At 42.5% G+C, this 14,052-nt stretch overlaps 1 protein-coding gene across 1 annotated transcript in view; it reads right to left on the reverse strand.

The window, feature by feature from the left end:
• Gabrg3 (gamma-aminobutyric acid type A receptor subunit gamma3) overlaps window positions 1-14,052 on the reverse strand; it is a 530,971-nt gene that overhangs the window by 486,413 nt on the left and 30,506 nt on the right. Inside the window, exon 3 of the mRNA XM_048434738.3 lies at window positions 2,309-2,376. Coding sequence (XP_048290695.1) covers window positions 2,309-2,376 — 68 coding nt within the window. The remainder of the gene's footprint in view (window positions 1-2,308; window positions 2,377-14,052) is intronic.

Consider the following 14,052-nt stretch of genomic DNA (forward strand, 5'->3'; position numbering starts at 1 on the left):
CCAGGAGGATACCAGATAGGAGTATCCATTTCCGATAATAAGGGACAGCCAATATGAAATCTAAGAATAGGGGCATAGGCATCTTCTTCTGAGGGCTTAATTACATCTATTTATTTATGTGTCCACGTGTGTGCATGCATGTGTATGCAAGCATGCATGCTATCTATAGTGCACTTACAGAAATGAGGAGACAAGTTGTGGGGTCAGTTCTCTCCTTCTGCCGGTGAGTTTCAGGAATTGAACTCAGGTCTTTGGAATCAGCAGCAGTCGCCTTTCCCTGCTGAGCTATCTTGCCAACCCTGATTAAAGTGGAAGGACCAGAACTCAAGATTTAAATCCTAACATAGGGAGCAGAGGTGTGTTTCAGCTGACGAAGCACTTGCTTAGCTTGCCGAAGCCCTGGGTTGGATCGATAGCACCGCATTAACCAGGAATGGCGGTGCCGTCTATAATCCCAGCACTCAGATCAGAAGTTCATGGTAAACTTGGTTACACAGCAAACCTGAGCCCAGCCTGGGACATATGATACCCTCTCTCAATAAAATAAAATAAAATAAAAAATCCTAAAAGGATGAAGCGAGAATTACCAAGAGATCTCATAAGGTCTAGCCCACATACCAAAAAGGCTGCTACAGTTTTTTCAAATCTAGGACACAACTCAAATCTCTCCCATCTCTCTTCATACCCTGGTCCCTTGGGTCCAGGGACGCTTTGTGGTCAACATTCACTCATTTCCTTTTGAGTCACACGGGGGACCTTGTAAAGCTGTCCCTGTCCACAAATGATCACACTGACGTCATTGGGAAACATTGTTCCGACAATCCTACTTGCTAACCCGTCTCAAACGGACCTTCATTCAAGACCTTGTCATCTGTGGCTGATGTCACATGGCATCCTGCTCTGGCAGATCTGATCTCCACACAAAAATGCCCCACCAGAATGGAATTCTGAGCACCAAGTGCATCTCCATGCTACAGGGGCTAGGCAAAGCTCTGAGAACACCAATGCGCCATCCTCACTAAAGGGCTGTGTGATTGTGTCTACGGAGGAACTTTCAGTGTTAGGGATTAATTGCAGTGGGGCACCAAGGCACTGAGAAGGTGTGTGGAGAAAAGACAACCAAACCAAAGACAGGGTAAGAAATAAATGCATTAAAAAAAAACCCAGCACTTCCTGAGCACAGTCCGCTGAGTTAATTACTTACCAGGTAAGTAATAATTACATTATTAGTTGGTTTTAGTACACTCCCTATTTTCAGCCAATGGGTTGTGTGAAGTAAGTTTCTTTTATTCATTCTACCTCTTTGTTCATACAATGGATGACATTGATATTCAGTTTTTGTTCGGAGGTTTGGTGTTTTCTGCTGCAGATGGCACATGTTACCCCACACATGCTACTGTTCAACCATTAGCCACACCTTTGAGATGTTTCAATTTCTGAAAAGACAATCACCCATAACAAAATTTTACCATGCCATGGAAGCTTTATGTCAGCAAAGAACACTTGTAATATCAAGAAATTAAAAAGAGACGTTCCTGCCGTTGATCTGAAGGAGCTAATTCCAAGCACAACACACTACGAGGAGAAAGCAGGAGCTGGTGTGTCAGCAATGCCCTGTCCTTTCTCTCAGACATCCCCAGATTCGGAGGCAGTGGGCATAGAGAAGTCCCACATGGGACATTATAGGCAACATCAAATTACCCGCTCTGGGTATGCAACAATGCATCTGGGCAGGAGACACGCAACACCTGGCAGACATGTCAGAAGGGTGTGTGTAATATTCTAGCACAGCAACACTGGCTAAGCAGCTAAGCACTTGGCATGGGGACTAACATCTTCCCCAGGAGAGTCCCATGCCAGTGCTTGCAAGCCTTTGGAAATCCACATGATCTGGAAAATAATGTATTTGCTCTTAGAGTCCCCCGAAGTAGATACATAAATGACAAAGAGGGGTTTAATCCACAGATTCAAACCAAAAGGTGCCTTCCACTTTATGCATCCCTAATATAAGAGAGGTCAGGTAAAAGACAATGGCTACAGAGCCCCAAACAATCCCACTTGAAAAACATGTACTGTCAACACGTGTGAGAGTGGGGCGAGTTCTTGCTCTCCAGAGCAGTGGCTCAGGACTGATGTCACAAGCAGTGTCTCCTGAACCTTAAAGACCATTTTCAATATCACATCGCTGAACACTTAGGAGTTATCATGGTCTTTGAACCCACATGACAAAACTCCAACACAAATCCACTGGAGACCGGATGCATGAAGGAATGCAGGAGCCGCTGAGCCAAACACAGGGGCTTCTTACCATGTTTATGGATGACACAGGACCTATGCTGTTCACATAAATGTCCACATCGATCACAGTTGGCTTTACTGTGGAGAAAAATACACATGTGTTAGTCATGTATGGTACAGTGAGAATAGGAGGACAAAGTCCAATGTCCAGAGGCTGGCCATGACCAAACAGCACAGGAGGGGGGATTTCTCCTGGGAACTTAATTTGCATTTATAACTCAACTCAGCTTATCTCACTTCCTAAACTCTTTCTAAAAGGAGGGAGATTCCCACTTGAATTTATTCAGCTGTGGGAAGAGAAGACAGTTACCCACTGCAAATTGCCAATAACAGATGACTACAGAGATATTTGATGTTACTTAAGCTGATTTTATGGCAAAGAAATGAGATAAAATATAAGACATTGCATATATAATCTAATGTCTAAGTAATTATAAAGCTGAATCACAGATGAGCAACATCAGAGGTATATAAAAAACTATAATTTCAAAGCAAAATTCTAGCAAGATCAAACACCAAAAAAAAATGAAAACATGGTTTAAAATTATCACCGCTATTATTTAAGGAGACATACACATGTATAGCATAGAGTTAAAATGCGACTGTCAAAATGTTGGGAAGATACCACCGTTTCAAGTGTGAGTGTGCACTGCTCCTGTGAGCAGTACACACTGCAGGCTACATGACTAACGCAGGTTCCTCTCTCTTGCCTGCAGAGGACTCGAGCACCACCAGTGAGGAGACAGGGATTCTACAGAGTCCAAGCTCGGGAGCCAATGCCCTGTTCAGGGGGAAGTCCTTCACTACTCAGGAATAGTCAAAGGAGAGAACAGGACAAGTTTCAGAATATTCCTGCCCAAGAGGAACATAAACCAGAATCACGAACATGCCCACATGAAGTTTCCATGGAAACAAGACTGTTTGCTCCTGCAATTATTTCAATGGGCCTCCTTCAGTTTTGCTGAATAGCTGCTCATTCACAAATGGACCCTACACTTTGCTTCTGGAACTGAGGTATCTTTGGGCTTCCAGGCCCACACATTCAGGGATCAAAATCCAGGACAGTGGTTCTCAGACTTGAGATGAAACAACAGTCATGGATTTAATCAACTCCCAACACCTGTCAGCACCTCCAAGCTGTGTTAATTCCAAAGAGCTCCTGGCATTTCGGGCGAAAGCCCCAACACAATTCTACATGGTATACACATGGCATATAAATTTCGGGTAAGCTGAAACTAAACCAGAAACTAGGCTTTCCTGATCATTAAAATGACAGACAGCACCTTCCTTTGGCTTCACTGGATTCTTCGCTGTTCTGTTTCCATACACAACAACCTTAGATCATGCTGTGCAGAAGGTTGTGTGACGTGACGTCAGTCAAGTCTTTCCGCACAAGCCTTTTCTCATTGTTTGGAGTACTTATTAGACTCTGGGTTTCTGAATTCATTAATCTCATTAAATTACAAGGGCTTGAAGACATCAAGTCTGAATGACCTCAAGTGGGTGTGTGGAATGTATTGAATATGGCAATGTAACAGAGATTTTTAAGAGAGAAGCAGAAGGAATACACACACATGCACACACATACACTCATAAATGTTGGGGGAAGCTCCGGTTTTAGCTTTTAGCAGAGGCATGATAATGTCAGTGGTGCATTTTAGAATGCCATCCAACAGCTGTGCCCAAGAAGCACACAAGCCACGCTTGTTAATTCAGACACTAAAGAAACAGTTCTGACGAAGACTTTCACCAAAGTCATCAAGCATCCAATGAGAGAAAACAGCAGCCCTTTGACAATGCTTGAAAAACTAATATTCAAGAGCAAAAGAATAAATTTGGACCCTTACATCTCAGTTCATAACCAAAGATAGACTCAAAATAGGTTCTAAATGAACCATAGCTCAAACTATGAAAACTCTTAGAAGTAAAGATGGGGAAGCATTGTGATATTTAATTTTGGCCTGGTCTCTTGTACTGAGTATCAAAATCTCAGACATCAAAAAGAGAAATAGATCAATTTTACTACAGCAAATTTAAACATGGACACAGGAGGCGTGGCAGAGTGGAACAGTCACCCTAGAATGGAAATGTGCACAGTTAATAATAAGGAAATTTACTCAGGTACTATGGATGATGGCATGGTGGTTCCTCAAAACAGTAAACAGAATTACCACTAGGTCCAGCCATCAAACATCGGGGTATTTTACCAACAGGAATAGCAAGAGGGACTCAATAGATATTTGAATGTCCATATTTAAACTGAGGCCATTCACAAAACCCAAAATAACAGAAACCAGTCAGGTGTCCACCGAAGATGAAGAAGAATCCAAGTGGGGATATGATGGAATTTAATTTAATCTTTAACAGGAATGAAATTTTAATATATGGTACCCTCTTGGCTGAGTGATGAAGGCAGTATGCTGAATAAATGATTCCATCACAAATCAAACACTACATGAATCCATTTATATGAAATATCCCACCCCGTCAAATTCATGGAGACGTCAATTACAATGATGGTTGCCAAGGGCTATAGAGAGAGGAGGGATGAATTAAGCTTCAATGGAAAGACAAGGAAGAAATGAATAGTTGAGACAGAATGCAATGCTACCAATTTATAGTTCAATGAATGTAGATAAGATGGAAAGTTTTAGGATGTGCATCATACATTACATATAAATAAAGACACACGCACATCTAAAGCACAGTATGACCTAGAAATACCTAGGCAACAGAAAGAAGTATGACATCTTTCACAGAGGAAATACATCCAAAAATAGCAACAAGAGGGACCAGTATTCTAGATGAGAGGGGACAAATTCTACTGAAAGATTATTTAAAAAGGGGGGCATTACAACTGGGTCCCATTTGTTGGCTGAAAAATATATCCACTTGCAATTCTTTGTTTGAGATCTATCTTGCCCTTCTGGGTGTTATTTCTTAAAAATTTAGAGTAACTACATCTGAGAAGATTGTGCAGTGAACAAGAGCTTGATTAAGGAACAATGGGTAAGCCTTGAGAAACCTCAGCCACAGATCTCCCTACAGAGGTTGCTGGAACCCTCGGGGACAGTGTGGTCTACAGTGTCCCCTCACGACTGACACAAAACCACTGTGTATGCATGACTAAATTTCACTACACCATGGCATTTCTCACCCTAAATCAAGCAACCGAGGAGAGAATGGTGGCTTACTATTTGAACTGTCAGGACAGAGACAAATCCTGGTGCCCATGAGAGGGGCAGCTGTCACAACTTGCTGGAGGCAATGTAGGCTTGGAATAGGTAGTCTGATGATAGACCTAACAGGTAGGTGGCCGACTCTTAGCCTCCAAAGTCTGGAGATGCAGTTCTCTGTCCTGGTTATTGCCATCACTACAGGGATCCTGTCGTGGTAAAAACTGCAAAGAAAAATCTTGAAGACAGTTCAGGGCCTCAAGTGTCTCTGAGACTTGATATTAAAAGTTATATTTCCTGAAGTTCAAGCTTTTTATTACACAACCTTCAGAATCTTTGGTGACACAAATATATTTTTATTTCCCACAAGTTATATGTCATGGGCTCTCTTCAGATAGCACGTGTGTACTTCCTTGGAAATGTCCAAAATGCTAGCCTTAATGAGAGACAGAGACAGACACAACACACACACAAAGAGAGGGGGAGGTGGAGGGAGGGAGGAAGGGATGAAGGGGAGGGAGAAAGAGGGAGGGAGGAAGGGAGAGAGAGAGAGAGAGAGAGAGAGAGAGAGAGAGAGAGAGAGAACACGCCTCTTTAATCCACATCCAGCTACCTACTTCTCAAGGTTAGGAGCATAGCAATTCCTTAAGGTCTCTTGGTTCCAGGAGCCTCACAAATATAAAATCCTTGCCTGCTCAAGTCTCTTACGTACAATTGGGTGATATGATGTGGGAGTCCCCTCTGTGTGCTGTGATTACCATCAACGAATAAAGAAACTGCCTTGGCCTGTTGGTAGGGCAGAACTGAGGTGGGTGGAGAGTACGGGACTGAATGCAGGGAGAAAGTAGGGTGGAGTCAGAGGGAGGCCATGGATCTGCCACTGAAGATAGATGTGCTGAAACTTGGCTGGTAGGCCACGACCTTGTAGTTCTATACAGATTAATAGAAATGGGTTAAATTAAGATGTAAGAGTTAGCCAATAAGAAGCTAGAGCTAATGGGCCAAAGCAGTGTTTTAATTAATAAGGTTTCTGTGTGATTATTTCACTTCTGGGTGGCCAGGACAAACAATCGATTCCTTGCAACAAATTGGCACCCACATGTCCAGCTAAATCCACTTAAAACCTGAGAGAGTTTGAAAAGGAATTCTAGACACAAAAATACAGTTTAACACAGCATCTTGCTGTTTGCTGGCAGTGTGCTGCAGCGACTGTAAGAGAGATTTTCCTGATTCAGCCTTAGTAGAAAAAAATACCGCACGGTTTTAAAACATGGCTTCCTGGGCTGTGCTGCCAGCCGAACTCTGGCTATGGAGCATTTGAATGGCATTTGCTGGCAGAGTGTTTCTGTGCCCACTCAGGGTTGGGAGGAAAGTGGTTGAGACTATGTCTGTGGCTTGGCGCTCCCTGTCTGGGCAGACTGTGGGATCAGGTCTACTAGGCTTGCACAGGTGGGAGAGCATGGCGGATTCCTGCCGCCATACAGAGATGTTTCCAAGCTACGCAGTCCAGATTTGGCTGCTACTCAGATAAAAGGAGTTTAGCGCTGCACGCTCATTCTCAGGGTTGGACTGCTGAGTGACCCTCCTGCCTGGTGGCCCCAGAGCTGGCAGTGGTGGTGCTTCCACCATTTAAAAAGTGGACAGAGAGGCAGAGCCAGCATCCAGAGCAGCTGCAACAAAGTTGCTTACAATTTTGAAAGCTCTTCAAGATAGTAGAGAATTAGTTAATGCAATAAGAACAACTTCATACATAAAAGAATTCTAAATGGGTCACAGTGTTGGGAGAATGTACAAAGGCTTGGAAGAGAGAAGAAAAGGAGTATAGAGTTGAAAAAGAAGTAAAAAAAAGTCTTTAAAGTGATAGAGTACAGACAGTCATTAATTAAAAGAAATAAAGAAAAATAAGCCATGTAATGATGAAAAATTCAGAGAGTCTGGATTAGGTATATTATTGTGTTTTCTTTGTATTTTTTGGCTGTAAAAGCGCTAAGTACAGAGAGAGAGACATTTCAGTGTATGGGCTGTTAAGCTAAACAAGAATGTATATTGTAAAGGTATTATGACTTCCAAATTTGGGTCTAAGAATATATTGGAAAAAAGGCTCTTCTCTTGTTCCCACGGAGAATGGGAACCTTTGGATTGCTTCCAAACCACTATGGGCTCATGGAACAAGCACCCTGAAAGGTTGTTTCTGTGAACACTCCCAAAAAGAAAATACTTCACCCAATTGCTGATTGACTTTTAAAAATGTAATGTATAATTAGGAAATACAGGTTAATAGATAATCATCTATAATAGTCAAGCTTGTCATGTTAGTTAGATTTTCAAGATATATAGAGATATATTTCAGATGGATAAGTATTCTTCAAATACTCCAGAGACCTTGAGAATATGGCATTTAAAATGTTTCAATAACGATGGTGAGACACATTTGCTCCTGGCAGCACCAAGCTACTTCAAAAGGATGATGGGAATTGAAGAGGCTCCTTCTGGAGTTGGTTAGCCATTTGAGAAAGAAACTGCTCTTGCCTGGTCTGCTTCACTGGATATGCAGGACCCACAAAGAAATGACTGCTGAACTTGCCTAAAGGTGAGATGATCCTTTGGGGTTCCTGATTCACAAAAAGAGTCTACGAGACATTCTGAAGGATACAAAAGAAAGTGACTGAACTGTCTTTGAAATTTCTTGTTTCATGGAAAAGTCTGCCGGATACTATGGGCTTGCAGGCTGAAGATGGATGTTTCAACAATACAGAAGAATATTGGGTAACTGTCCAGGCAGCAAGAAGTCTCTGTCAGTTCTAAAGTTTTGGAAGTTGCTTACAGTGAACTTCCTGTTTACTTAGGTAATATTATATCCTTCGGGCGCCTTTGATGGAGTTGAAGAATAGATAGTTATAGTTAAAGATTTCCTTAGTTATGATTAAAGATACAGTAAATAGAAATATTGTAATTGTAATTCTTGCTTGACACCTGCTTTATTATATGTAATTTTACTATGTTAAAGTAAAAACCTCTTTTTTTCATTAAACAGAAAAGGGGAGGCGATGTGGGAGTCCCCTCTGTGTGCTGTGATTACTGTTAATGAATAAAGAAACTGCTTTGGCCTGTTGATAGGGCAGAACTTAGGTAGGTGGAGAGGATTGGACTGAATACTGGGAGAAAGAAGGGCAGAGTCAAGGAAATGCCATAGATCCGCCACCAAAGATAGATGTGCTGAAACTTTGCTGGTAGGCCATGACCTTGTAGTTACATACAGATTAATATAAATGGGTTAAATTAAGATGTAAGAGGTAGCCAATAAGAAGCTAGAAGTAATGGGTCAAGCAGTGTTTTAATTAATAAAGTTTCCATGTGATTTACTTTGGTTCTGGGCAGCCAGGACGAACAAGCAATATCTTGCAACAGTGATGCTTTCGTATAAGCTATACACAACATTGTCAGTCAACTCCAGATAACATGCTGAATACTATGGAAACATTATACAAAGAATTATTTATCCTGCACAAGTAATAGAAGCATGATCTTTTCCACTGTAGCACCAATGGATCAACAACTGAATAAATCTACAGATGTAACCAGGGGGGGGAGAAGGTAGATTGCATTTAAATGTTAACAAATGTCTTTAATTTTTAAATTTATCTCCTTCCTTTTCAGCCTGGAGCCTATTAGGAGTCATCAGTCTTATTTATTAAGTCAAGAACAATCCTTGTAAAGCAACGGCACATGTGGTCTTCTCTCATGAAAAGGATTACAAGCTGATTTGAGAGTGTCGCTTGGCTTTTTTCAAGGTAAAATGGAAAAGCAAATCGCGGCTGTATCTAAACTCCTCAAAACTGTCTACCTAAAAGCACAAAGTCTGGGCTTAGGAGAATATCATGACACCAGAGTACACCCTAAGGTGCACCAGGCCCTGGATTCTGTCTCCACATAAGACAAAACAAAGCAAAAATGAACCAACCAAACAGCAACAAGAAAACAGTCAAACTATGGCAAACCCATAGATTCACATCCTAGCAGGGTTGGCTGTCAGGACTTACTGGAGGCAACACAGGCTCAGAACTGGGACAGATACCACAAAAACGCCCTAGAAACAGAAGCTGTGGTGGCCTTCATGTGGACACAGGCTCTGAAGCTCTTCTTCCAGGGGAGGAGGAAGCGCCGGAGTCCACCCAGGAAAAATAAGCCTATGTATTCACACAGAACTCTCAGCATGTCTGAGTGACAAACCCAGATCCACGAGAGACCCAGACATATGACTTTCATGGACCTGAGTCTTTTGCTTGATACCTTTTATGAAAACTGGCTCCTACATATCTGTGAGCATTGAAGGAAAGTTCATCTCACATGAAGCAATTGTGACGCAAGACCCCTTTCTGAACCTATCTATTATGAGTGCACTTTCTGTTGTATACCAAGGCCTCTTGTTCCCCAAGCAAAAGAGTTGGTTTCTGGACACCAACATTGTGTGATTCTCCAGAGTCCCTCCCATCGTGTCACAAGCAGGAAAGAATCACTGACACTGTGGTCTAAGGACAGCTCTAGAAAGCAGAGCTGTGTGGCTATCATCGTTGCTTGGCTTGCGTATGTTAAACGTTCCCCTGAGTTTGAGAACTGTCACGTGAAGAAGACCCTTTCACATCCTCCAGAACACGACGACAGCTATGTAGAGCCAAGAAGTCAAGTGGGCAAAGCTCTGCTACATAAGGACAAGCCTGACAGTAGGCATCTGTTACCATGGAAATGATTTCATCTTTTGTGAACAGAAAAAGACTGAGGGTGATATTGGGACAGAAAATAAAGGGACTTACACTCATCCATAAATAAGCAGCAAATAAGCAATGACAGAAACACAGATTAGAATAGATGGATACTGGGAAAAATACCAAGGGCCGACATGGGTAGAAGCTGCCGTGAGTTTCGGGCAGTGGCTGAGGCAATGAAGGCCACTCATAGAAGAGAACTGTTAAGCTATCCTATAGATGGTACCAGTACGGAGAGGAATATAAACCTCATGGAAGGTAGCATGGCCGGTTGTTCATCCCAGTTGATTCCAACCTGGTCTGAAATCCGGAAGTTTCACAATATCATTGTCTTGCTTCCCCTAGACAAGGTGGCTGCTCACACAGTCAATCTAGATAGGGCAGCAGGTAGTGTGCCAGTATCACGGTGAACAGCAGAAGCTCGGCAACCAACAGTTAGGGCGCTGCAGTCAGATACCACCAGAATGGCAAGCACTGCATGTCTGCTGTTCTAACCATGCTTACCTTCTAATAGAACTCAGTCACATTTCTAATTTTATAAAAGATCAAATGTGAAAACCCTAAATAGGAGCAATTTCAATTTAAAAAGATAAGCAAACAACACTAATGCATGAAGGCCATTTCTAGTAGCTGGAAATTGATTTTCCAATCTTCCCTGCCTTTGGGGACAAGAGCAGACCTACTGGTCACTAACAGACTAGTCTTTGGCCCATTATGTGTCATGATCTTTATTGCCTTCCATTTGATGAGCTCTACTGATAACCTTGGAGCAAAGGAACAGTAGCCATGACTCAATGGCATTTGCATCGAATTCCATTGTCTTCCCATCCTACCATCAGGAGGCTAAGGCGGGAGTGTATGGGGCTCCGGTGGTGACTGGCCAGAACTCTGCAGCCTGCCTACAGAAGAAAGCAAGGATTCTGAACTACCATCTAGATTCTCTGCGTTAGCGGAGAGACTTGGCAGTATTTTGAGGAACAAAGAATTCGGTAAGAATCTATTATCATTTTTAGTATCCATCATCTTCATAATCATGATCATAATTATCACCACAAGTAATCACTGCAGGCTCCTTAAAATTCAAATCCTCTGTCTCTAAGGCTTATATTAGATCTGTGGGTAATGCCTGAATGATACACAACTTCCAACTTGGAAAATGCTAGGTTTGGGGAAATAGTTTGAGGGCCCACAGAAGAAGTATATCACAGACAAATTAGCTTAGCAAAAAAGAGCTCCCAGGTCCTGTGTCAATGCAACTCTGATCCAGCTGGCCACTGGAAGCCCTGTGTGGGTCAATTCAGCACTGCTGGTCCCTGTCCAGCTCTGTGAGGGGATTACTGAGCCAACTGGTTCTGCTTCTCAAATCTGGGTTGACAGCTGGATGCCACATCACTCACTCCCAGAACCGCAGGTGTCGATTCTGAAACTTCCAGTCTTGTCCCACACTTTCTTTCCACGGGTGACCTCAAGAACACTAGTGGGAATTCACCAAGGCCCACAAAGTCATGTCACAGGGAACAGGGTCTGAGAAATATGAAATATGGCAAACGGTGAGACCCACGTCACTGTTCACAGAAGAAAACTAAACAGGCGTAGATTGCATATTCGAAAGAGAAGAAAACATGGGTGTCGGTCAATCTTCTAGGCCACCTTCCTCCAGAGCTCCCACCGGGAGTTACTCAAATGTTTCTAAATAACCACCTCCTAAAAGAATTCAGTGGTAAGACTGCAAGACACAGGAAGCCTCTGATGAGGCTTACGACCCTGAAAACCCAGCTCTAAGGTCACTTCTGTGACCTGGCTAAGTAACTTGAATTACCATGGATTCTGTTGTCCAGTATTTGAAGAAATACTTCTACCTAACCACTAATTCTATCGATTATAACAGGAAAGGGAAGGTTTAAAGGGCTTTTCATGGCAGCTTCTCTTCTACATCTGACTGGGCATGATCGAACATCAAATTGCATGCACTGGCGAGGGGTGCATCCACAGCAGATCCTGAACGTCTGCTGCATGACACCTTTAAGCAAGGCAAGGTCTGAGGGCTGTGTGTGCATCTCTGTAGTCAGCAAACTCACTGGGCTCTTTAAAGGCTATAGCAGGGTGACATTGGCAAGACATAGAACAGGAAGACTTGAACTCTCAACACAGAGATGGTAGCTCAGGGATAATACATGAATAGTTTCCTCTGTGGCAAATCCAGAAAACTCACCAGAGCTCTGGAGCCCATGAAATAGAGAGCCAACCATTGGAAGTCTGGTGGGAAGATTTACAGTGTTATCGGCCTGAGCCCCAACCCCCAGTTTGACAGAGCACATTCCAGAGAAATTGCAACTCTGAACTTCTCTCTGAGGATTAAAGAGAAGGACAGAGGACTTTTAACCTTCTGATGTTTGCAGGGATGTCACAGAGACTGGTTTCTGCCTTGTCTGAATTTGAAGTGGCTGGAAACAGGGTAAGGGGTCAGGTGGCCCCTGAGGACACAATCAATAAGTGTGCCTCTTATACAAAATTGACGTTAAGTTGACATCAGTGCGGCCAGATGAAGGCTGAAGATGCTCACCTGCCTGTCCCAGGACACGAGTTTGAACTACAAAACCACGTGATAAAAGGGAAGAAGGACTTCTCGGGTTGTCGTCTGACTGCCATATGTGGTAGCAGCTGTAGATCCCTCCTACAAATAAAATAACTGCTTAAAGCAGAAATTTATTAAGTAATAATTAAAATATAAAATTGACTGTATAGATAAAGACCAAGATTCAATTACATATTCTTTCCATGAGACTCATGCTGAAGATATATAAGAGAACACAGGCCTAAAGTTTAAAAGTTTCAAGCTATTTCCTAATACAGAGACACAATCTGAGCATTGGTGCTAAACTTTACACACACAAATCTGCTACAAAATTCAAAAAAGGTCACCACAGAATGAGGATCCATCAGGAAGATATGAAAACTATTCCAAACTATATGGATATAATATTGGATTTCCCAGAAACATGAAGTGTAGCCCAGATAAAAAGACCCACAGAATAAAAGACAATGTCAGAATGATGGCTGCTGTCTCCTGAGGAACAACAGAAGCTGAGACATGACAACTCATGATTACTCACACACTGACAGAAAAAAAAAAGCTTATAATTCTAATTTCAAAAAATACCCTTCAAAAATCAGGGTGAAATAAGCAACATTAGTTAGAATAAAGCCAAAAAGGATCCATTTCCATCCAACCTTCAGTATGAGACTAGGCAAAAATGGCCACACTATCTACATGTAAAGGGTGGGCCTTCCAGAAAGAATGCGGAGTACCCAGGGTGCACTGGGCAGTCACCCACTGCTATTTACTAATTCAGCCACAATCTGCATGGCCATATTGTAACAGGCTGTCACAGTAAGAAAAAAATAAAGACAGTTCGATGCCCTGCCTTGGGTCTCTTCCAGAAACTCAAAGAAAGGGTGAGTAGAGACCAGAAATGTTCCAACAAAATCACATTTGCTGTAGAGTTGGCCTTGCGGTAGAAGCAAGGCAGAGAGGTGACCTCTTGAAATGAAGCTGTCAAGGTCTTGAGAATCAGACCAGCCATGCCATCAATGATAGCAACAACTGCCCGGAAAAGAATAAAGCTGCTTCCGAGCTGGGATCACCAGGTAGCTCCTCTCCTTCCAACTCAAGTAAGACTTACCACGAGCAAAGGCTAGCTGGAAGAACTTTAGTAAAACAGAAATGGCTGACAGCAGAAGCTGATGGATTGTACTGTGCAGGAAGCTTGTGTCTCACCGATGAATGTGTTCAGACTATTCAGAAACGGGAGTGG

The sequence above is a fragment of the Myodes glareolus genome, chromosome 24 (genome assembly GCF_982192425.1).
Source record: "Myodes glareolus chromosome 24, mMyoGla1.1, whole genome shotgun sequence".
NCBI classification, from domain to species: Eukaryota; Metazoa; Chordata; class Mammalia; order Rodentia; family Cricetidae; genus Myodes; species Myodes glareolus.